At 38.0% G+C, this 24,126-nt stretch overlaps 2 protein-coding genes across 2 annotated transcripts; one reads left to right on the top strand and one right to left on the bottom strand.

Annotated features, from left to right (window-relative positions):
* Positions 1–776: 776 nt before the first annotated feature.
* Positions 777–14,893, bottom strand: ca12 (carbonic anhydrase XII). The gene is made up of 11 exons (XM_062421514.1): positions 14,830–14,893; positions 14,410–14,430; positions 11,635–11,814; positions 10,643–10,785; positions 9,255–9,350; positions 9,105–9,168; positions 8,640–8,797; positions 7,634–7,760; positions 4,615–4,638; positions 2,694–2,778; positions 777–855 (listed from the first exon to the last, which is right to left on the bottom strand). Exons 1-11 carry the CDS (start codon positions 14,891–14,893, stop codon positions 777–779), a joined length of 1,041 nt encoding a protein of 346 aa, XP_062277498.1.
* Positions 14,894–17,171: 2,278 nt separating this feature from the next.
* si:dkeyp-73b11.8 (BPTI/Kunitz domain-containing protein) lies at positions 17,172–22,624 on the top strand. The gene is made up of 6 exons (XM_062421513.1): positions 17,172–17,190; positions 20,830–21,021; positions 21,670–21,852; positions 22,009–22,053; positions 22,368–22,446; positions 22,537–22,624. The coding sequence occupies exons 1-6, from the start codon at positions 17,172–17,174 to the stop codon at positions 22,622–22,624; spliced, it is 606 nt and encodes a 201-aa protein (XP_062277497.1).
* Positions 22,625–24,126: the final 1,502 nt, after the last annotated feature.

Raw genomic sequence — 24,126 nt, 5'->3', positions numbered from 1 at the left:
AGGAGTGCCGGGGAATTAGTCTTGTGATCAGACTGGCGGACAAGGGTTAGGGGTCAGCCCACGTGCAGCTAGGAACACAAAAGCCTTTTTCTCAGCATTACTCACAGGGAAAGGAGCTGTGTGTTTCTGTCTTTGTGTGGACTTGAGTGCCCTTTTATTATAAAATCCATAGAGCAGCTCTAAGTACAGGGTTTCTGGAAATGTGGTATAGCCCATCCCTCTCCGGCCACCCTACCATCATGTCTGTCGTCTCCTATACCACCTATTGTTTGGACTGTGGTTGGGCCTTTCACCATGCCAGGACAATCCAAGGGAACGGATACCATGGTCAGACTTGACCTGAGATTCTCATCAGTTCAGCACTGGCACAACTGTGTTTCCCTGGAAGCTTCTGGGCAAATCTCTCCTTGAGGAACTCACCACATCGTGTTGGATATGAAAGGGGGATTAAAGAGGACAGCTGTTCCTCTTGCTCAAAGGAAATAGTCACACAGCATCAAACAACCTTTTAAGCATCCAGCATGAAGGTCTACCATGTTCTGCTTGCCACAACACAGCAAAGGAAGTCCAGCCAGACTGCGGCTTTAGGAAAAAAGGACAGTTTCCGAAAACCCCAGAGCTGCATGCAAACATTATCATGTAATCTACTTAAACCTTGCATGCTTTCACAAATGTCCAAACTGACCCATATGACAATTTCACAAATACAGTGTGAGAGATGCAAAAGGACAATGGTCTCATGGTCTTTTAAATGAAGTTTCATTGAGGATGATGAGCTATACTCTCGAGCCGTACTCGTCTGTCTCTCCGATGTTGTATCCAACACCTTTGCTTTTGTCCTGTTCAGCACCAGATCTAAGGAAAAAAATTAATCATTTATTTAATCATTATGTTATCTGCAGTCTTAAATACAGTGTTTCCTTCAAGCTCTACATGTTATTTAACATTATGGAAGAGTTTAGTATCATGTCTTGGTGTGAGAGGTTTATTTTTCCATCAACATAATGTTTGCTATCTAGTTCCATTATGCATAAGCAAAATGTAGTACTGTAGATGAATAAAAATAAGGACTTTTTCAATTGCGTTGTGAACTCTCAATGTGTCAGCATTAATAACCCCTGTTTCCACTACAGTCAATAGTTCCCGTTTACTCGAGCAGGTGACCCTCTTTTAACAAAGAGAAGTGCTGTAGCTGATATTTTGCTGTAAGTAAACATAATTACTTTGGAGAAGCAGATAGGAAGAACATTTTGAACACATTTTGTTTAATGCAGAGAGCCTGCAGCTAGCCCATCTGCAGCAAGACTGTCACTCAGCTTTTCACCTCCAAAAGCGGATCATGTCTCATTAGCATAAGGAAATGAAAGAATAGAAGTGAGGAGACAGCTTTGCAGCACATTTTACCACTGGTTACTGACACTTCCTTACATCTTTTATCTCTTAGACTCCATTTTTTAGATAGGCTAGACTTATGAAAGACATTTGTTTTCAATTAGTCAATTATGATTTGTGTCGACAACATCGTTATGTATGGAATTTGAAAAGCCCAAATCCAATTGACCAAATCTGGTTTTCAGGTTTTAATTCTGACGACCGTGATAGATGTTTTGAAATGGCTCTCTTTTATATGTAAATGAGCCAAAGAATATTTTTAATGTGTTTTTTAATCATTATATTATTATTTCCCCCATCTACCCTTAAAGATTTTTCATTTTTATTTTCATTTCAGTTTCAACTAAGGTTTCATATAGTTTGAACATAGTATATAAACATTTGTTTATCCTCCTCATAGTTGTTCCTTCCTGAATGAGAACATCATAATCTGTGATAGCAGTAACGCTGAGGATTCCTCTTTAGATTAAGTTCCTCTCAAATAAACACCCTGAAAAGTTTAGCAGGTGTCTCATCTAGTTTGCTCCTTTGTTAAATAGTCCTGAAAGAAGCAAACATTTCCAGTCATCTCATATATGCATTGCTTTTTTTTAAAAAGCCTTTCCTTTACAAAGTGACACATTCTTCAAAAGCTAATTTTGTTAAATGCTGAAGTTGTTCTTAACTATACCATATAAAATCTTTGCTAATTATACAGTGATGCAACCCCATAAAAATACTCCAGGGAGTGAGTCTTTTATAGAAAACCACAATTATACAAAATGGGATTATAATTTATGCAACATCACACTTTCAAGGGTGACTGAGAACAGCACAAGTGAGTGTATATTCGCAAAAATCCAATTTAATGAGGACACAACCCTTATGAACTCCATCTTTTAAAACTGTTAACACCCACAAAGATAGATTTATGGTTCAATTAAGGTTAACCATTCTCTTTAAATACCCTCTGCAATTGTCCACTATGTACATATACATACATATATATATATAACACCCCCTATAATGAATCATAGAAAGCTTTGATTGAAATTACTAAAACATATTACGATCAGATATTATATTAACTATTAAATTTAAGTTTAGGGAGATTCAGGCATACATACATCTTCAAACATAGTAAGATACACCTGGTTTGAGCCCTCTGACAAGCAAATCTCAAGTTTTCATCTCAAGTATTAATGATGGAAATCATTAGGCTGACCAGCTGTGATTGGTCTAGTTCAACAAACAGTTATTTTTATACAGTATTCAGCAAGCATAATCATGGTTTTGTTTTGTTGTAATTGCCTTTTACTTACCTTTTTTGCCTTAATATGCAGCACATTAAAGAGACAATGAGAACAAGTCCCATTGCACAGCTCACCAATATGGGAACCAGTAAACCTGCAGAGCAATGGAGCAACAGAGGCAGAAGGGATTTATCAGTGTCTTGCAATCATTTCTGTATGTGCTTATTTTGGTTTCTGTGCTTTGATGTATTTTAATGTGCGTATATATGGTATCAAAATTTCAGGGTGTGGTTAGAGTATTCAAGTTGTATACTGGAATACTCCAACCACACAATATTGCATTGCTATATTGTGATAGAAATGCAATATATGCATCTATATTATGAAAGATTTATTTTAGTAATTATTGGCTCTAAATTTGAAACCATGGTTTAGATGTTATGTATAATTTTCCTTTACACGTGTTAACTCATTTTCTGCTTCTCCTGGGTCAAATTCAGACTGAGAAAATACAATTTTAATTCTTGCATTTCTCATTTAAAACTATTAAAACCACACAAGGGAAAACGAGATGTACAGTGCATCTGGAAAGTATTCACACCCCTTCACTTCCCCCACATTTTGTTATGTTACAGCCATATTCCAAAAAAGGATTAAATTCCTTTTTTCTCATCACTCTACACACAATACCCCATAATGACAAAGCGAAAAAGGTTTTTTAGAAATTCTTGCAAATTTATTAAAAATAAAAAACTGAAATATCGCATGTACATAAGTATTCACACCCTTTGCTATGACAATCAAAATTGTCCATCCTGTTTCCACTGATCACCCTTGAGATTTCTATAACTTGATTGGAGTCCACCTGTAGTAAATTCAATTGATTGGACATGATTTGGAAAGGCACAACCCGATGGTCACTCTGACAGAGCTCCAGCGTTCCTCTGTGGAGATGGGAGAACCTTCCAGAAGGACAACCATCTCTGCAGCACTCCACCAATCAGGCCTTTATGGTAGAGTGGCCAGACTGAAGCCTGTACTCAGTACCCCACTTGGAGTTTGCCAGAAGGCACCTAAAGGAATTTCAGACCATGAGAAACAAGATTCTCTGGTCTGATGAAATCAACAATGAACTCTTTGGTCTGAATGCCAAGTGTCACGTCTGGAGGAAACCAGGCTCCTCTCATCGCCTGGCTAATACCATCCCTACGGTGAAGCAGGGTGATGGCAGCATCATGCTGTGGGGATGTTTTTCAGCGGCAGGAACTGGGAGACTAGTCAGGATCGAGGGAAAGATGAACGGAGCAAAGTACAGAGAGATCCTTGATGAAAACCTGCTCCAGAGCGCTCAGGACCTCAGACTGGACAGGACAACGACCCTAAGCAAACAATCAAGACAACAAAAGAGTGGCTTCGGGACAAGTCTGTGAATGTCCTTGAGTGGCCCAGCCAGCCCAGACTTGAACCCGATTGAACATCTCTGGAAAGACCTGAAAATAGCTGTGCAGCGACGCTTCCCATCTAACCTGACAGAGCTTGAGAGGATCTGCAAAGAAGAATGGGAGAAATACCCCAAATACAGGTGTGCCAAGCTTGTAGCTTCATACCCAAGAAGACTTGAGGGTGTAATCGCTACCAAGGGTGCCTCAACAAAGTACTGAGTAAAGGGTGTGAATACTTATGTACATGCGATATTTCAGTTTTTTATTTTTAATACATTTTTCAAACATTTCTAAAAACCTTTTTTGCTTTTTCATTATGAGGTATTGTGTATAGATTGATCAGAAAAAAAGGAATTTAATCCATTTTGGAATAAGGTTGTAACATAACAAAATGTGGGGAAAGTGAAGGGGTGTGAATACTTTCCAGATGCACTGTATTTTACAAGGGGAGAATCTCTCGATAATGGATACCTGTGAGGTAAAGCAGAGGATGACATATGTCGAAAAGGAAAGTGAAAAGGTAATAACTACACACAAAAACAACATACCAGTGTTCATCCAAGATAGATCTGCTGAGTAACACAGAAAAAGAGAGAAAAGATGAAAATGAAATTCATTGAGAAAAAATCCATTAGGTATGGTGCTATCCAAGAAAGAAAAAAGTTTTAAGGGAACACATTACAGATAAAACAAAGATTTTAAAAAATGCAGATAAGTTTGAATTTCATTTAATTGCAGCATTCTGCTCTTGTTCAGTCTTAAAACCAACCTTTTAACTTGAAGACTGTACTTATCCAGAGAGGCTAGCATAAGTCTTAATTAATACAATTGCCACAGAGATCATCAGGGCTGCAACTAATGCGGATTTTTCATTAACTGATTAATTGTTTAGTCTATAAGAAGTTAAAAAAAAGGTGAGAAATGTCCATCACAACTTTCCAGAGCCCAAAGTGGTGTGTGACCAAAACAAAAAGATTTCACTTACTATCATATATGATTAAAAAAAATAAGCAGCAAAGCAAATCCTCGTGTTTCAGCATTAAGAACCCGCAAATGTAATTTTTGCTTGAAAAATGACTGAAAATATTAATTGATTATAAAAAAAATACATATTTATTTCCTCACAATAGAAATCAATTCCCCATGGAGAGTATAAGTTGAGAATTGTTTGCTTTACTTCTCAAATAGTTCAGCTTTTTCTCAATAATCATTTAAGCTCCTCCGGGGTTGTGGACATTGACAGCTGAGGTGTGAGAAATGCCACAATGCACTCCCCTTTCCCAATGAATACACAAGACTGAAACTCAGATGAAGTAATCTCAAACCTGGCAAAGCATAAGAAAACACTTTTTTCTCTGTTCACAAATGTGCAGCTCAAAACCTTATGAGTATGAAGGTACAGTTTTTCTTTTCTCATACCACAGAAAAAGGGATCAAATTAATTTTAAATAAATAAAAATGTAAGGGTGAAAGGTGAAAATTCATTGGGAAAGAAATCTGCCATGGATGCTTCATGTGAGCCGCTTTAACTGAAAAATGGTTCTGTATTTTTACTATGTCTCCTAACTAATTGTAAACAGCATTTTGACCAGAAGCAAATTGTAAGAGAAGACATAGACGTTACGTAAAACATGTAAGATCTAACAAAGTCTTTTGGTTTAGCCGCATCTATATATTGTGCAAGACAATAATTACATGTATATCTCTATAATTATCATACTATACTAACTTGGCATACAGTGTGATACTATGAATATTCTTTGCCAGGCAGTTTGTGGATATATAGTACTGTACATGTGGTTTGATGCAAATTGATTTACAAACACGATATGTGTGCTTTCTTGTAGTTTATTTTAAAGCATTGTCCAGCAAGGCATAATTATGTTAACACAGGTAAAGCTCATACTGTATGTGAAAAAGTATACATTTCTCATTTCTGTAAATATTCAATACACAAACCTAAAGCAAATGTTCATATTTTACTTTAATGGGCAGGTCAATAGGGATGACTGGTTAAGCAGAGTAGGTTTGTAAAAAGTACTGTAAGTGATACTGCTGTGTTATTTCTGAAAATTGTGATTGTGATATTGTGATTATGTGCACATACAGAAAATAATAATTTAAATATTAAATATGTTTATGAGAAAATCATCCAAAGATGACAGTTTAGTCAGACAAACGCAGAGCATGGCTTAAACGGCTTTCATTGTGGTACCCACAACTGATGTCTGCTACAGAAAGTGACATAACGTGAGTCTCAACGAAGTCTGGAAACTCTCTAGTCTTCCCATTCCATTGGCAAAAGCCAAGGATGTGGATAACCATGGCTCTGCGGTTTCCTGGGAACAGTAGCAGGGGAGAAATTGCCGTAGTTTTTCTTTGGCACACTTTGCTTGATTGATGTGGAGGTCTTCTTCTGGTTCTTCAAGGCTTTTGTGAGAGAGCGATCTAACTCAAAAGCCTCATCTGTTGGCCGTCCACGCAGAATATATCTAATAGTGGGGAGAGCCAAGTCTGACTTACAGTTCAGGTAGCTCCTGAGATTGAGCTCGGGGAAAACGGCATCTCTGACAGTCTGAACCAGCTGCTTCTCATGGTGAGATTGTTTGACCTGATGGAAAACTCTCTGTTCTATACAGACGTAGCACAGTGGATCACCCAGCCTCAACTTTCCCACAGCGCGGTTGGTCTGGCTTTTCTTCAATGGGGATTGATGCGGTGTTTGTTGTTTGGATTTGGCCAGAGTTCCACTCTTTTGGTTCTTGAGGTCTTTTTTCTTGCCAGCATGGAGCTTCTCTAAGCCACTTGGTAGGAGCTGATAGAGGCCTTCATCAGCCAGGTCTGCCAAGTCACCAACCAGCAGCTGCTGAATGATTTTCTTCCTCTTGAGTGCAGTTGGGACTGCTAGAGTACCATGCAGCCCTCTGCCTGCATCAGACACAGAGCCAATCACAGCTTGTTAAACATCCCAGCCTGTCGGATATTCCTTGGAACAATTTTGGGTCTTCACGCCCAGCATGCAACAGCTCTGCCTGTAGTGATAAACTCGAAGCACATTGCCTTCTAAATGCCGCTCATGAAAACTAATAGCTGGAAATTCCACAGTGCAATGTCAAAACATGTATGCCAATCGACAAGCATAGCTCTGAGAGGGAGGCTTTGAAAATTAGGAAAACATGCAGATTGATACCACACCATATGGACCTAAATACCATACAATCCAGGAAACCAGTCAACCACATAAAAGTAAGCCTTTAAAGACAAATTTAAGTGCTGCAGATGTTCTCAGCGCGTCAGTGGGATGGTTAATTTGTCGTGTCTTAAAAAATGGCCTACTTTCCAAGCAGTTCATCAAAGTCAAGAATGACATCTACATGAAAGCACGAACACAAGCAGGTGATACCATACAAGCCAAAGCCAGTGTGACAGCCCGGTGCCTTGCAGAAAACAAATGCAGAAACTCGTCCTTGTGCCATTTTTAAAGCAGTGCAGTGGCTATTTAGTCTATGTGACCTTTGCATTCATGCACCAACAGTAAAGCGGGACCATTTTGAAGACCATACTTACCCTCCTTAAAAGACACCAAGACAACCCGGGTGTCAGCAAGCTGTGGTTTTCTGTAGTTGCCATTCAGAGGCACAGGGGCTGAGTCCTGGGCATGGGAGGAGTAGAGGGCTGTTGCCAGGGACAGAAACTGGGAAGACAAAAACAAAACAAACGCCTGTTTAAAGGGGACCTATTATGCTCATTTCCAGCTCTGTATTTTTATTCTTGGACTCCACTAGAGTAGCTTTGCGTGATTCACAGTTCAAAAAACTCCTTATTTATCTTATACTAGCCCTTTATGCATCCCCTCAGTTCAGCCTTTATGTATTCACCTCCCCTCTGCCCCCTCCCTCAAAGCCAACTCTGTTCTAATTGGCCAGCTTCAGGAAGCTTCCAGCGGCTCCGGAGGCAGCATTAACAAACTATAGTAGTCGGATTTTGCTTCTTGTCTTCGTTCTTTACTTAAAATATAAACTAAAATACATCCGTAATTGTTGAAGCCAGAATCCGATCCGAAATATGGACAGTGGACAGCATGAACATCTGCAGCAACAAAGATTACAGCAGGACATTTCTGTTTGGTAAATATTACTCTTATTACCTGCTTATTGTTTGAAATATTTGTCTAATCTGTGTTTAACTCTCAGTACATTTGTAAATTTTAACTGAATCTCTGTGGTTTGAAGTTAAGTTTCTGTCTGCGTTCCTGTTTGCATTTTTAGATATCTGCCTTTTACTGTTTGCTGATTGCTTCTAGCCATTTCAGAGACATATTAAGATACTGCTGATGCAAACTCAACATTTCATTTTTTAGCTGCTTCAAAGTAAATGGCAGACATTTATTTGACACAAGCAGAAACAGCCACAGAAATGGCATAATGTTAGCGGAGTGAAGCCGTGAAAGGCATAAAAGGCATCAATGGCACACCACATTGAAGTTGCTGAAACATGCTTTAGTTTAACTAGCCATTAGCTACTTTTCATACTTCCAAATCATATAAGACTGTGACTTTAATTGATAAAGCACCTGTTTGCGAGAAATTGTCACATGATTCCTGAACAGTGTCCACAGTACACTTGGATAGCATGGAGGAGTTGTCAGTGACCCATCGTAGCGATAATACTCATCCAAACGTGCAGGCAGCAGCGCTCTCATGTTAAAACCAGGCACCTTCACTCTCTGATCTGCCAGTTGAAATGAAAAACAGATGTAATTTGTAAATGTTTAACAACTTTTTTTTTCTTACATAATGGCAACATGAATGAGCCGATGAAGAGTGTGGAGGTCCTCACCGTAGCCGTAAGTTGTTTATGTGCTAAAAGCCTTGAGTAACCTTTAAAGTATATTTTCAATGTTTGCAGGTGGATGAGGTATTACAAGAAAAGCCTGAACACTGGTGGTGGCTGAGTATCTATAGGCTAATTGATATTGTTAACTACTCTATTCTATACTAACTCTTTAAAACAACTCGTTTAATCATGTTAGACATACCTCTGTATTTGATGCCATTGACGAACTTAAGAAACTTTTCAAAGGCCGGGTTGAACTCCCCAACCTGTATGAAAAGGCAGTTAGATGGCTATGCTCCACAGACATTCACAATTCACTATCCTCTACACCACAGAGTCCACAGCGTCTTACCTCAATCAGGACACCCAGCACAGCCAGGCCGTCCGATTTGTCTACTGCCATGGACATATTGGGATACTTGTCTGAATTGAAGTGCACTATATGCAACTGTGAAGAAAAGGAGAAGTAATTCAAGATTGACCCAATGGATAAGAAAGCATGTTGAGCCAAAACCTTAAATCAAAAAAGGTTGGGCAGAGCTGTGGATCGTTTAAACTAGTGGGAGGTCAAGTACAGCAAAATAGTGGACACAAGACTACCACATTGTCATTTCTTTTTGGTGGCAGTATTGCGTATTTGGTGTAACACCAAGGCGCGTTAGTTATTCAAGCCAAATACGACAAACTATGTTCTGTCTTTTGAATTATGTGACATTTGCACTATTTCTGGGAAATGTTCAATTTCCCATCATTCCGTCCCTCCAAACAACATGTCATCAAGGAACTGTGGTTCTGAGAAACTCAGGTCAAACCACAGCACCTTAGTTGTGGCTGTGTTGAAGCTGGGGCATTGCAACTTAAAAACACACAGGTTGCAACTACCCACTGTAATACCAAATTAAACAAAAAAAGATGCTTATGTTTCATGTCATAAAAGAGACTCTTTTAGAGTTTTCAGTCAAGTCTTTAGCCTTACTTCAAGTACCAAAAACATGAACGAAAACTAGAGTGTGAAAACTGCTTACAGGGCTTGACACATTAAATGGCAGAGACAGCCACTCCTTTCCAGAGGTGGTTGAACACCAAATCATATAATAGTCTGGTACTCTAATCCCTTTAAACCCTGCAGAAATAAGACACTCTGCCAGATTGTACATACTGACACTGACTGAAAATATGTCTTTACCTTTTAGCACGGGATGAAATATGATATTTTGATTGGTAAATGGAAAGATTTATTAAAAAAATAACTATGAGCTTGAATTGTCCTCTCTTTATAATCTTACTGGCTGATATTTTAAAGACATGCAGTGAATCATGTCTTTTTACAGCTGGTGTATAAACTCACAATGTGTTTATTGTTATAAACTTCTTTAATTAGAATGTGTTTTATACAAGCATTCAATTGAGCTTAATCCACAATAAGCACTGTCTGAAACTGTTGGTCGGGTAAATGTAAACTGTCTGCCACACTGTTAAGAAACTGGAAAAGTAATGTGCAGACGCAGAGCTTTTGAAAGTTTTGTCAGCTTGAGCAGCATCTGTAAGCCTTGAAGGGTGTCCATGGCTCTAGGTCCTCTGCCAGTCAAATGTCACACGTTTAAGTCAGGAAGTATTAAATCACTTGGACTCAGAGAAACAGTCGCCTGGTGCTGCAAATTAAATGAATGGACTGAGCGGCCATTCATTTACTTTTAGTAGAAGTAGCGGGTATGTAAAAGTTGTGTTTGCTTTGTTTACCTCTGCTGCATACTGCTTACTGTTCACCAAGTGCTCAGAGCCCCCAGGCCTGCTAGGGGAGCCCCAGTGGAAATGGAGTTGAGCTGCAGTGTAACGATGAGGGAGGCCAGAGATGTGCATCTTGGAGGGCAGCGATATTTGCACTGTGGATCAAATGAAACATTTAATATAAGATAAACTGAGGAGGTCAGTGTGGTGTGTTGTGCTGTCCTTTTAACTTAAACGTTCATGTTACTTCATGGAGTGAGGTGCAGGGCACTGTCCACAAGTTTGTCAGTGTATGACGAATGTTTATAAGTAAGACAACCTCTGTCATCATATCTCAGACACGCGTCACACTGATGATGCCTTGTGAAGCTTGTGGCATTAAGGCTCATCAGGCATGCACACATAAGCATTGTCTGGTCTTTGCAACCTGTTAGTTAACTTGTGTCAATATAACAGCAACTGCATCATCACCAACACAGAGCAGACATTACATACATGTTCAGCAATATAGATTGATCTATATAAGTAATTAAATTATTAGTTTTTCAGTGGCACACATTTTCTAATTGTTATGTTGAGCAATAAAATGTAATAATGGGTTATAGACAGATATCAAACACTTTTGAGGATAAAACTGATGCTGGTCTCTTGTTAAGATCCAGTACGGGCAGAGCAGATTACTAATCTCTGCTCATATTTTCCCAGACTAAACATGAAGCTCTTTCTTTGGGTGAAAAGGACAGTAAAGATAATAAGAGGGTGATTATGGAAAATTGCTGTGGTATATGTAGAAAGAAGATCATCCCATCATTTTATGTAAGTTGACACATAAATTAGGTCTCTAAAGCAAAGACAGACTCCTCTGTGTTTACAGTATGTCGACCTTTTCTAATGATTATGTTGATTATGCACAGATACCTGTGATAAACTGGGTTTAAAATACCCACAATTAAATTACCAAACTTCATGATGTATTCTATGGATAACAATGATGACATACTCACCAGAATGTCCATTATTTCCAAGAGTGAGCTGCTCATTGGGTAACAGGTTGTAGTCCCTAACCTCAATTGGACGTAAAGTAGGGTCAAACCTCAGCAGGTCTGACTTGATGTCTATTGGAGACTGGTAAGCTCCACCACAATACGGATAATGTTTGGGCCACTGGGACTGTCCTTCTGGTCCTGCAACAGCAGCAACAGCAACATAAAAGCAAGTACTTTTCAATAAACTGGCTTTAGGACCTGACTGTGGCTTGATGTCCAAAAGACATTTTCACTGTAACTTGAAGTAAATTATTTTAATATACAGAAACTATAAATATTATAAGTAGGGCCAAGGCTTGTCCTGGCTTACTGAATATTATATCTGTAATCAAAGGGAAGTATCATTATCTATGTACAAGGCGGTATGGGAGAGGCCCGTGGCTCAGCTCTTGGCCCTCTCCAAAGCAGCAAGAGTGAGAACCAGGCTGTTGTTTGTGGGGAGAGCCAGTGAGAATGCTGTCTCTCTCCAAATGAGAGGTTTCTATAAAGCAAACACAAGCAGACACTGAAAATGGCCACATTTGCAGATCAAGTCATGCAGTTTACAAAGTGACCTCAGCATGAGGATGTCTTTCAACAGCGCTTCTCCGGGGGCAATGAGGCACACTGGCTTCAGAAATAACACAAGAGAATATGAGAAAAATGTTAATGAGAAATTTACGCAGAATAAAAGAAAATCAGAAAACTTTTGAGTGTGTCAACTGAAATGTCAGGATCCACGCTGAGCTTTTCAACCACGATGCTTAGTTTTAAATGAAGCTATTAGTTACAGTTGAATGGATCTTATCCAAATCTGAAAAAAACACACAGAATTGTAGCTACATACAAAAAAATTAAAGGCCCAGAATGTACCAGCACTCTCACCACGTCATTATCTGTCCAGAATTCACCATTCACCATAAGCCAGCTGACCATGGTTAAATATGAATGACGCAGCATAAAGTCCCGTCTGTCAATCCCAAGACAAATATGGATTGATTGTATACGATACGTCAAAAGACATCAAGTAAAGCTGTGAAATCACTGAATACTTGTTTAGAGCAAAACCCAAGTTCAATCTCGGCAAACCCTCCCTATAATAAGACAGAAAGTTACTCTTATGGCTATAATTACTTCAGTTCATTTGCTGTTTTAATTAGACCCAGCCTGCCCTTTAATAACGGCCTTGAGTGGCCTTTGAGCAGCCCTTGGCAGTTCTTGATAGAACATACATGACTGTGATAACTTTTTTAAAATACAGGGCATTTTGTGTCTAAAAGGAATATTAAATCATAAGACTCATGAAGGATATCTTAAGGTAAATCCTTCAACTCGATAACATCAGTGGTCAAGATAAAAAAAAAAACACAATAGTGGAGCAGGGTGAGAAAATAACAGCAGTAATGATTCATCATTAATTTTATTCCCCTGTTAAGGTTCACTGTTTTGTCCTCCGCCACAGGGTGGAGTGTTGAGTTGAAGATAATTAAGATGACTCAGCTGAGCCCCCGTCAAGTTCTACTAGCCCTCCGGACCACTGACTACTGTGACAAGGCCTCTCGAGGGTTTGACTGTAACTGAGGATGAAATCCACCACGCTGTACTCAGGAGGAGCCGGAGGTTTTTCCTCTTCTACTTCTATTTTTTTTTACATTAGCTCTTTTCTACAGTAGTCATCACAATCATTTCTAATTTGGTACCTTGATAATTTGTTACCAGAGAAATTAACAAGTTTCCGGTAGTTTGACTGTTGCATTTAGTACATACAATGCACTTTTTTAAGTATCCAAGTGTTTATGACTAAATCACAATGTTAAGGTATTCCCAGTATTGATGCATAAATTCAAAATGTTGCTATATTTTTCCATTATTTAGTTGTTTCTATTTTTTAAATGTCCATATGTAGAGAATGAGCAGCTGTGTAAACAGCATCCGCAAAGGTCCATTAATTCTCATTAATGCCAAGCCCCTGCTATAATAAAAACAGAGTGGATCAGCCTTTTTCAGAGGCCCTAATGAAGCGAGGAAAATTACCACAAACTATAATTATTTCACAGCAAATAGAAGTAGCCCTTTTCTTATGCTTATATGTGCGTGTGTAAAATAATTTATCGTTAAAAGGGGACAGTAAGTTTTCCTAATGATTATGATGAAAAAGAAGTTGAATACTTGTCCACAAATGATAATGTATTGAATTTGTACACCTGCTTTCTTATTGGTTTTAACATTCAATTACCAGCAGACTTTTGAGAGGCAGTGACACAATGTCAAGAGGTCACGCTCTGAGCACAGTTTATGTAAGATATGGTCAAGAAGTTCCTTCCCATAGATCCTGAGGCATGAGACACTGGCAGTCAACCACTTATGTTGTAATTTCAGAGCCTGTAATGAACTCTGCAATTACATGAGGTGACAGGGGGACATCAGTAGTTGTCTTTGGAGGTCAAAGAATGGTTACAAGGCATTGCATTTGATATTGTCATCACTTCTGTCTTGACAAGGCTAATTCAAAGCGCTGCTGTGGGGGATAAAACAACAATAGCATCTCTGACTCACTTACTGCCGCATCAGTGAATTACATCAAACTCATTCTTAACGCTACATTAGTTAATGCTGGTTTAGGGGTAGAGCAGGGAATGATCAGGACATAATTCAGGCTAAATCATCTGGGATTTCACATGCACCACGATAAAAACTATAATGAGCTTATTATCTACAACTAACACATTATAGGGAAAATGGGATCAGACTTACCGGTGTATGTCCATTTTGCACCTAAAACACACAGAGAAAAATATTACTGTAGATTAAAAATGCACACAATTTCACATATTAAAAAAGATAAATTAATAAAAATGATTAAAAAATATATAAAAATAAAATTCCTCTTATAAATAAACGATAACAAAGTGAAAGCCAATTTAACAGATATCCAGAGTAATCTCTGACCCAAGTGGTCATTTCAGTCATGCCACCCTCTCTCTGAAGAAGGAGTAGGCTGTGTGTAGGTGTATGGAGTTGGACCAGACACCTGCCATAAAGCATCCTTTCTTCAAGTGCTAAATGCCCCAAATACCATTCTGTCAAACAAGTATTTCCTTCTTCTTTCTACTGAATATAAATCTACAAGTTCATCCAAAAGTTTCCACCGTTTGCACTCAGCAAGCGTCTTACCATGCAGCACGTTGAATACAGTCAGCTGTATTACAAGGATGGGTATGAAGTTCAGAAACAACATTTTGATCCTCTCAGCCCTCCCTCGTGTGAGATAGCCTGATGTTCACCCGGTGCAGAGCAGCAGCTTGGAGTACCGGAGCGCCAGCCTTTTAAACCGGCTTTTATACTCATGTTGTCAGCTTCATTTCAGCAAGCACTGACGTCAGAGCAACAACAAAACCAGCCTCCAGAGTCCTCTGGTCACCGGAGAGTGACAACTCAACAGCGGCGACCGCATCCACGCGAAGCCCCTCATTTCGGACGTAACTCAACCTCAAACCTGCCGGCAGGACGAAGGATGGGGGGAAAGTGGAGCCGCATGCAGATGTGCCGGTGTTACACTGTATTTGGTGACCTGTCAGATTTTGTCACCTGCAGTGTTGGAAGAAGTCTACTCAGATCCTTTACATAAGTAAAAGTAACTATAAATAGTACAGTACAAGTTAAAAATTCTGACTTTAAAATCCTACTTGAATTAGCCTAGCCTACTAAAGTAAAAGTAGCACTTTTACTTTGCTGCTTTAAGTCAATACTGCTATATTTTTAAGTCAGTAGTATTTAATTACAGGATTTTTTTCTCGTACTAATTAGGTATTTGACATAGTGGTATGTTTAGGATGATGTGTAACACTAGGTCTGATTGGTCACACAGTCTGATGGGTCACAGAATACGGTATAACACCGGTGTTACAGTGAAATCTGCGACCTGCCAGATTCTTTGATGCAGAAAAAATTGATATGTGCAGGCGGCCATGAGTCCCCCACTTTACCCTCCTCCCAAAAAGTCGAGAATCACTGCATCCCCACAAATGCCCCTATTACTTCCACTCAGGTAAAATAAAGCAGGCAAATCTAAGTATGGGGAGTATATGTACATTTTAATCCAAAGAGGACATTATCTCACGTATCAAATGCATATTGCAACCAATAAAATTGTTTCAATGCTGTTTGTTAAGCTGATTAACTGTGAACGAGGTGCTCCCAAGCCAACCTCTTATTGAGGTGCTCCTAAAGTTAATTTAGGCTATTGTAGATTGATTGGTTGGTTGACTTTATTTAACAACTTAATCAAAACAAACACCAACTCTGCCATGGCTTTGAGTGCTTAAAGTAAAAAGTCAGGATGACACAATAAAACCCAGAGGCTTATTTCCATTTTGGTCAGTTAGGGGATGGAAGGTGGGGAGGGGGTGGGGTGCAGGACAGGTGTCAAGATGTTGGATCTGATGAGGCCAGAATGATACAGCACATTAATCAAAACAATGATATTATATATTCAGCAAGTTTTCACTTTATAAACAACATCAATCACTATTTCAGTGTTTTGATGGACCATGTCCATGGCCCTACTCGCCACTCAGTTAATACATTTCATTTCATTTCTACATCTGCATAAATACATCAGTATATAAACATTACTTCTGTCATGTTCAAATTTGAGGAAAGCGATACTCTCGATGTTTAAAGATCAAAGGGTTTATTGACAAAACCGAATGCATAGCCGTGCACAGCTGCACACAGCTGCGGACCCAATCTACTTCACTCGGGAGCTCCATAGAAAAGGCCATGAATGTATATTTAAAATCCCTTATATTCAACTGCAGTTTGGGTGTTGTTCTGATTCTTGCAAATTTATTGGTTAGTTCTCGTTACTATGGTTATTTTGGGGGTCAGTCAATCAGCTATGGGCTTGTCATAAATATTGGCAGTTTTCTATGAAAAAGTCTAGAATTCTTATCATTCTATGTTTTTGTCTATCGTCTTTTAAAAATAGCTATTTGTCTGGAGTTGCTTCCTGCTGCGCTTGGGGCTTCCTCTTAAACGGTCTCTTTGCACCTGCAGCTCTGTACTTGTTCTGCTCAAGACGATGATCTGCCTTTTTCACTTTCGATAACTCAATATTCACACTTTTGACCTTCTGCCAATACGTCTTTTTGGCCTAAGTATGAACTTTCATATCTGCATTACCACGTCAACACCTGCACTGACAGTGATTAACCAAGTCATGTCCATGTTCAGCATCAGTTTAAAACAACACTTGATATTAAGGTTTACAAAACTTCACAAAACATCACTTCACAGCCCCTTCAGCAAATTGTATACAGTCTGGGTCTACCCATGACAATAAAAAAATAAGCTACATCAAAAAAAAACCCAGAAGACATCATATTTTCAGAAATAACATCCTACTATGAACAACCTCAGAGCCAATTTTAAGGTGCCAGCTTGAAACTTCCTAAACTGCCCATCATTTTAAGATTTCCTGGCAATCTACTCCAAAATTACATCTTCACAACGGCATGTTGATAATTGGCGAAGGTGAGGTGAAGCAGGATGATGTAATGTTTTTTTTTCCTGATCTAATGTGAAATATGGATTTGTACAAGGCTGGATTAGAACCCCTGGGCACTGACGCTCATGGACCCCCTCACACCGTCTCGCCACACAAATCACGTGTATCATCATGTTACCCACCCTGGCCATTAAAATCCACCTTAATTATTTTGAGCTTCCAGTCAAAAGCTGAATAAGAAGTTCAGCTGAGCTGGGAGCAGGTCTGCCTGTACAGTTCAATAAACCAAGTGCTGAAATATTGCTGCACTCACAAATCACAAGACAATGATACAGTGGATTAAATCATCTCAAGCCAGTGTATGGCTCAAGACGATGATAATATTGTTCTCTGAAAACCACCCAAGCAGACAGCACAACAGTTATTACTGATAAATGTGACTAAGTATACAACAATCACACAGCACAGCTGAATACTCTGAATACTAGTTTTAAAATAAGGGTCACTAGTGTGTGAGGCAACTTCACACACTGCAAAAGCCAGCATATATGCACTTGACAAATCAACTCCCACACATATATAGCAGCATCACACAGTGATGCAAAACACGTTAAGCAAACAGCATATCAAATAAATTCATCCACATTGTGGAGTACCAGATAACATTATCTGGTCAACAAATAATACAACTAAATGCAATAACAGAATAATGGTTTTTACCATTAGAGGTTCTTCTTTCTTGCATTTTCCTTTGCAAAGTCAAAGATCACATGCTGGACACAAGTCCAGCTCCTTCACAAACTCAAACTTGAGTTATCAAAGAGAGCCCAGAAAGCCTCCTTACACAACTTATTTCATGGGACATTTTTTATTGCAGCCACTTCAGTCTCTTCCATTTTGTTTTCGGCTTCCCCACTAGGCTTTTGGTTAAGACCGGCTCTACCAATTTCCCACTAAGTGATCCTTTTTCCCACACACCAGTTGATACAAACTAACCACAGTGTATTGTGAAATGCTGCCCAATTATCACTTGCCCAGCCATCAAAATGAGAAATGAAACAGTCAATCTTGAAACTTGATTTACTTCGCATGAAAGCGAAATTAATTATCAACATCAAGAGAGTGTGTATATTTCTGTGAATAAAATCCCCAACAATAAAGATTAAAAAAACAACAACAACAGTATTTATAAAACAGGTACGACATGTGTCTTACTTGTTTTGGTAAACTGACATTAATAAAAGGAGATTTTAAAAGATGTCACCAATCCTGCAAGCCTCAGATTCTCAGGCAGGGAGATTCACAGCAGAAGGACCCTCACTGCAAAAGCCTTGTCACCTTTAGTCTTGAGCAGGGACTTGTGATCAGTAAAATCTTAAAATCAATTTGAAAACTTATTGGTAACCAGTGAGGAGAGGCTAAAAGCTGATGTTATCTTGTCTTCTAGTATTTTGTTTGTACCAGCTGAAGGCGTCAGATGTTTTTTTGATTTTTTTTTTGGCTTAACCCTGAATTAAATGAAGTACAGTAATCTAACTGAGATTTAATAAAAACATTGATCTTCTCGAGTTCAGGGTAAGAGAAAAAAACGAGTTGCTCCTTAGTGGATAAAAAAATGATTGAACAATGTTTGTATATAGTTTTTATTATTATAGTTTTAATATTACACCTAGTTTCTGGCTGTAGGTCTGATATTTCTAGACAGGAAGCTAGAAATATTAAATAAATAATGTTTCTGTAAAGCAGGGATGGAATTTGGGGAACAAAGAGAATTATTTGTGATTTGTGTGATTTAGACAGAGAAGGTTTGGGGACATAACTTAATTGTTTTCTAAAGATGAGGATTTTATGCTGCAAAAATGGAAATGTGTTGTATATGTCAACTGAAATGACTAAATAAGAGGATTGTTCTCCCTGAGGTAGATCTATGGAGGTACAGTGTTGAATTTGTTATTTAAAAGTGCTCTACAACCAAGCCCTCTGAAGGTTAGGTTGCATTTGCAAATTTCTTGAGGTAATCTCAGTTTTGATGCATAAGGTTTCAACATGTGTTGAAATGACAAAATAAACGGTTCTTCAACACTGATCTGTGCCTCAGTCTACCCATGTATTGTGCGGAAACCATTAATACACAAATAAGGAGGTTTCAAATGAAACACGCTATTACATATTAAGTTAGGTATATGGAGTTGTTTATGTGTGTTTCATACATCCATGACCTGGTTACGCCCTTATATAAAAAAAACCGGTAACCTCATACCTATGATAAAGGTAATAAAAAGAGGAAGATGTCTACCTGCTGTTAACTTTGGTTTCAATTGAAGGTGGATCATTAGGGAAATCTTGGTACAAAGGTCAGTGATGGCAGCGTACTTCCTCTGCAGTTTACAACCTTCACTCACTTCTACGAAGACCGCTCAAAGACAAGCAGCAAGATGAAGCACCTGCTATTTTTTGTGGTTGCCTTTGCTGCATTCTACATCAGCCATTCCCAAAGACAAGGTATATCAAACTATTTTATTTAAAAATATAGTTAATTTAAAACCATAACTAAAGTTTATAGAGCCGAAGTACATTTTTCAGAATAGACCAGGCTCGTACTCACATGGCCTACTAAAACTGAGGAACTGTTATCTTTGTGTATTGCTGCAGTCTTGAACGAGTACAAAATATGGTGTTTTATGCATGTTGTGTGTGGTTGCCTAGAGTATTAGTGGTTCCTTTTTGCTCAGACTAAGTCAGAGAGATAAAGCTTCTTCCTTAGTCCTTTCAGAGCAAAATGGCGGTTACATTGGCAGTTTGATCTTTCAGTTTCTAAAGGGACTAAGTAACTTGTAGGCTGAAGCATATAACGTATAAGAATGAGGGCCATATATTTGTGTGTAGTAAGGGGGGAAATGAATTTGGTTCAATCAGAAATCAATATACATGATGGAAAAATGTTTCCATTTATTATTCAAGTCTAGACTGCATCTCTAAGCAAAATATAATTATATTTTACCTTTTTAACTGACATTTACTGAACTTGATGTTCATGTTTTAACTTGCAACTGAGGCCAACAATGATTGGTTTTAGATATAACCAAAGAGGAAAATACAGTACTTACTGTACGTTTACACTTCTGGAAATAGTATTTACACATTGCTAACAATTGTGCTAAGCTGAGTGAAAAATTCATTCCTCTATAATTCAAAACTTTTAAACACTGAGATCATTTTTGTCTAAGCCTGACTGTTATGAGTATTCCAACCTGCAATAGCTCAATACTGTGTAAATGATGGGGACGCCCAAATTTGATGTATCCAGTTAGTTAGTTCCCCTCTAAAATGAAGTGAATATCGGTTAAAATGTGTGATATAAAGGAACCCGCTGAAACTGTGAAATCTATGAGGACAGGAAGGCTGAAAATGTACAATAAATGACACTTTTTATTGCTGTCATAAAAAGAGGGAGTGGAGGTGAGTTAAACATTAGTAATGTGCTTATGATTTCTGCTAAAACACATCATACAGTAACGGTGGAATCTTACTGTAATCAGTAATTTAAAGTGAATGTGATCTTTGAATTCTGATCATTGTATTTCTTAAAAACCAGAACACCACCTCTCTGACTATTCGAAATGCAAAAAACAAACCTAACGTGTTTTATTTTTATCATCCTACAGAGTTCTGTAGCATGCTCCCTGATGAAGGTACAGGCTCAAAATTCGACTTTGAAGTGTATTTCGATCCCAGCACAGATCAGTGCTTACCTTTCCTATACAAAGGCGAAGGAGGAAATCAAAATCGTTTTCAAAACGAAAAAGAGTGCATCAGAAACTGTTCCGACACGCCAGAAAAGACCTACCCCACGGACGGTGAGATGATTTTTTGAACCCATAATGAAAAAGTTTAATTTCATTTTAATTTTTTTTACCCACCAACTCTCAGTTTAAAAAATGCTAAACGTTAACTTCAAAGGGTGCCTAACGGTAGATGCACAGGGACAAACCCTGGTTGAGGACTTTGAAACATGAACTAGCAAACGAGGTAGTTTTATGGCACTGAAGGGCCATGAAAGGGAATGCCTTCTCGATCGTCACAGGGAAAAGAAAGGCCTTCTTGGGATCAGCCAGATTGAGCATTACTTTTTAATTATAAGCTATGTCTGTGCTATTTTGTCAGTTTAACAGACCCAAATAACACTTTCGATAAAGTCCTTTCATATTGAATTACTGTATTTCTTCAGAGACTGTGGGAAAGACAAGTGTCAGCAATGTGCATAAACAATACGCCACCATGTGGTGAAAGAGTAGAACTACTCATGACAGACACCTGAGGCGTTTTTATAACCTGCTTGATAACGTTTTGATCATATAATATTTTGCTGTTATAGTTGCGTAGTTTAGCCATAATCGATCTCATATGTGTTCTTTTGTGTTAGTATTATGAATGAAATGCAACTACTGCAGACTGCTTTTGATGATGATGATGATGATGAAGTAGATGGTGTTTTCTCTTCACAGCATTGGACATTTGTCGCCTACCAAAGGCCTCAGGTAGTTCTATGTGCAGTGCTAATAGTGTGAGATACTTCTACGACCCTATTCATGACAAATGCAAAAAATTCCTTTATTCTGGATGCATCGGAAACGGAAATAGATTTCCTGAACAAAGTGTTTGCAACGCTACCTGTGCTGGCATCCATGGTAAGCACAAATGTACACTGTTGTTGTTAATGATGCGTGGATATGTCAATATGTCAATACATGTTATAAGACTGAGACAGTGATGATACTATGAAAAATATAGCACAAGGTGTCATGTTTAAAAACACTGTTGATATGTATTGTTGTTGTCTGAAGTTGAGGGTGATACCCCGGAGGAAGACGAGACAGACACTCCTATTGGTAAGTAGACACACATGAGACAATGAATTCAGTGTAATATTTAGTTGAAAGTTATGACAAGCTACCATAGACTGCAAGCTACACATAATTTACAAAACATTTTAATGTTTTAGAATTTTAAAAGGAACAATGTAAGCAGTACAGATCCCATTTTTTAGTTGGGTTTGCTACAGCAAAAATGATTTGCTGGTTTTTACACATCAAGTTTTTGCAGATTTCAACCAACTGCATAAAAATGTTTTTTACTTTCATTATTTTTTAGTATTTAATCTGTATCTGCATAAATCCTACTTATCTCTTGTCCTCTTTAACAGCAATCATCTGTGGAGTTTTGCTTGCTCTTATCGTTGTTACTATCTTCACAACTGTGATCGTCTTGACCCTTAAGACAAAGTAAGACCGTTTTTGTTTGTCAAAAACAACATTAATTAATTAACTTACTACCCTTCTGCAATTATCTTAACATTTGTTGTATTTCTTTAGGAAACAACACGCCAAGAAGGAAGCAGGGAAAGCTAGAGATGCCCAGAGCGTCTCGCCTCTTCAGGAACAGGCGATTGAAATGGAGTAGAGGATGATGTCATATAGAGAAACCTCAATAGCAACGTGTGGAGTTTTTATCAGCTTGGTTTTTTTTTTTTTTTTAAATATACAACTCTACTAGCGTTGGTTCCACACGTAATGTGTTTTTTAGTTATTAGTCTAAGTTCTTTGATTTTTTTTATGGAAAATGTAAAAAGCATTACAATTTTGCAAAACATCTATTTTCTTTCACCTCAACTTTGTGGGCAAAGGGATTTTAACCTCAATAGCTTAAATGATGAGTCAATTAAATGATTAGTCATTTAACAGGAAATTAATGAGCCATCATTTTGATAATTGATGAATTTTTAAAATTGTTGTTCAAAGAGTTTCAGCTTTTCACTAAACTGAATATGTTTGGGTTTTAGACTGTCCCTCAGTCACAGTAACCAATTTATTAAATGTATATAGACATTTTACAGACCAAACTAATTATTGATAAATGGTTGACACATTGTTGCTTTTGCTATCATTATCAATCAAATCAATAAGCCCATCTCTCAGAAGACTGTCGGAAAATTTCCATCTGAGTAGTGAGCCGATATTTTAGACAAACCTTCATGACAATCAAGAGCGGAACCACATCAGAGACTCATCTTTTTGTGCACAATTATTTGAAATGCTTTTAACTATGAATATTATAATCATCCCAATGTTTACAATGTAACCACATCATCACCTGGCTCAGCGAAACAAACAGGCTCAGTGCTGAAAACAGGCTGCAGTCTTTTGGATGCACGTGGCAATTATAAATCCAACACATATATTTAGCTCTGTTTTTGTACAGTAATACTCACTATGCACTGTCTGTTATTATGTTTTTCTGCTTAGCTTTTGTGAATCTTTTTGTTTTAGACTGTAAAGATCCCACTGAAGAAGTGTCAAAACCAACCTTTTCACTTTTTCTCACATTCATCCAATGGCTATTAGATGGCTACATTGCATGATATTATAGGCCTTGGGTGGATAGATTTATGGATATAATATCTGTAAATACTCATATTTGGCATATTAAATGATAGTACTTTTGAAGAATAAACAGTAACATGCCTTATCATATGACTAATGTGCTTTTGTATTAGCAGATTTGTATTATTCACTGTAATTCTGTAAGTGTTATTCAACTAAATACACTACAGGGTCTTTTTTTAAAGGTGCTCTAGCACTGGGTGAGATGTATTGCTGAAACAGGAGTTTTTCAAATTGAGGCTATTTGATTTCTTCAATTAATGTATTGGTGTTAGTTTCTCATGTCTCAGTAGACACAAATTGTGAAAAGAATTTTTCAGTCAGTAGGCATATTGTAGTTGCAGTGAATTGATTTATTGATTAAAGGAATTTTTCTATTTGTTGTGTTGTTGCATGTGTGACACATTAACACGTACACAAAAATGATTCCACAATGATATTAAACACAAATATAGTGTATTGTACCAGAAACCTACATCAGTTGACAATTTTTAGTTTCAAAACACAAGAAACATCTTATTG

This window comes from Scomber scombrus, chromosome 6 (assembly GCF_963691925.1).
Source record: "Scomber scombrus chromosome 6, fScoSco1.1, whole genome shotgun sequence".
Classification (NCBI taxonomy): domain Eukaryota; kingdom Metazoa; phylum Chordata; class Actinopteri; order Scombriformes; family Scombridae; genus Scomber; species Scomber scombrus.
Note: the sequence above shows the minus strand (reverse complement) of the source record. Positions and strands in the feature narration are given on the sequence as shown.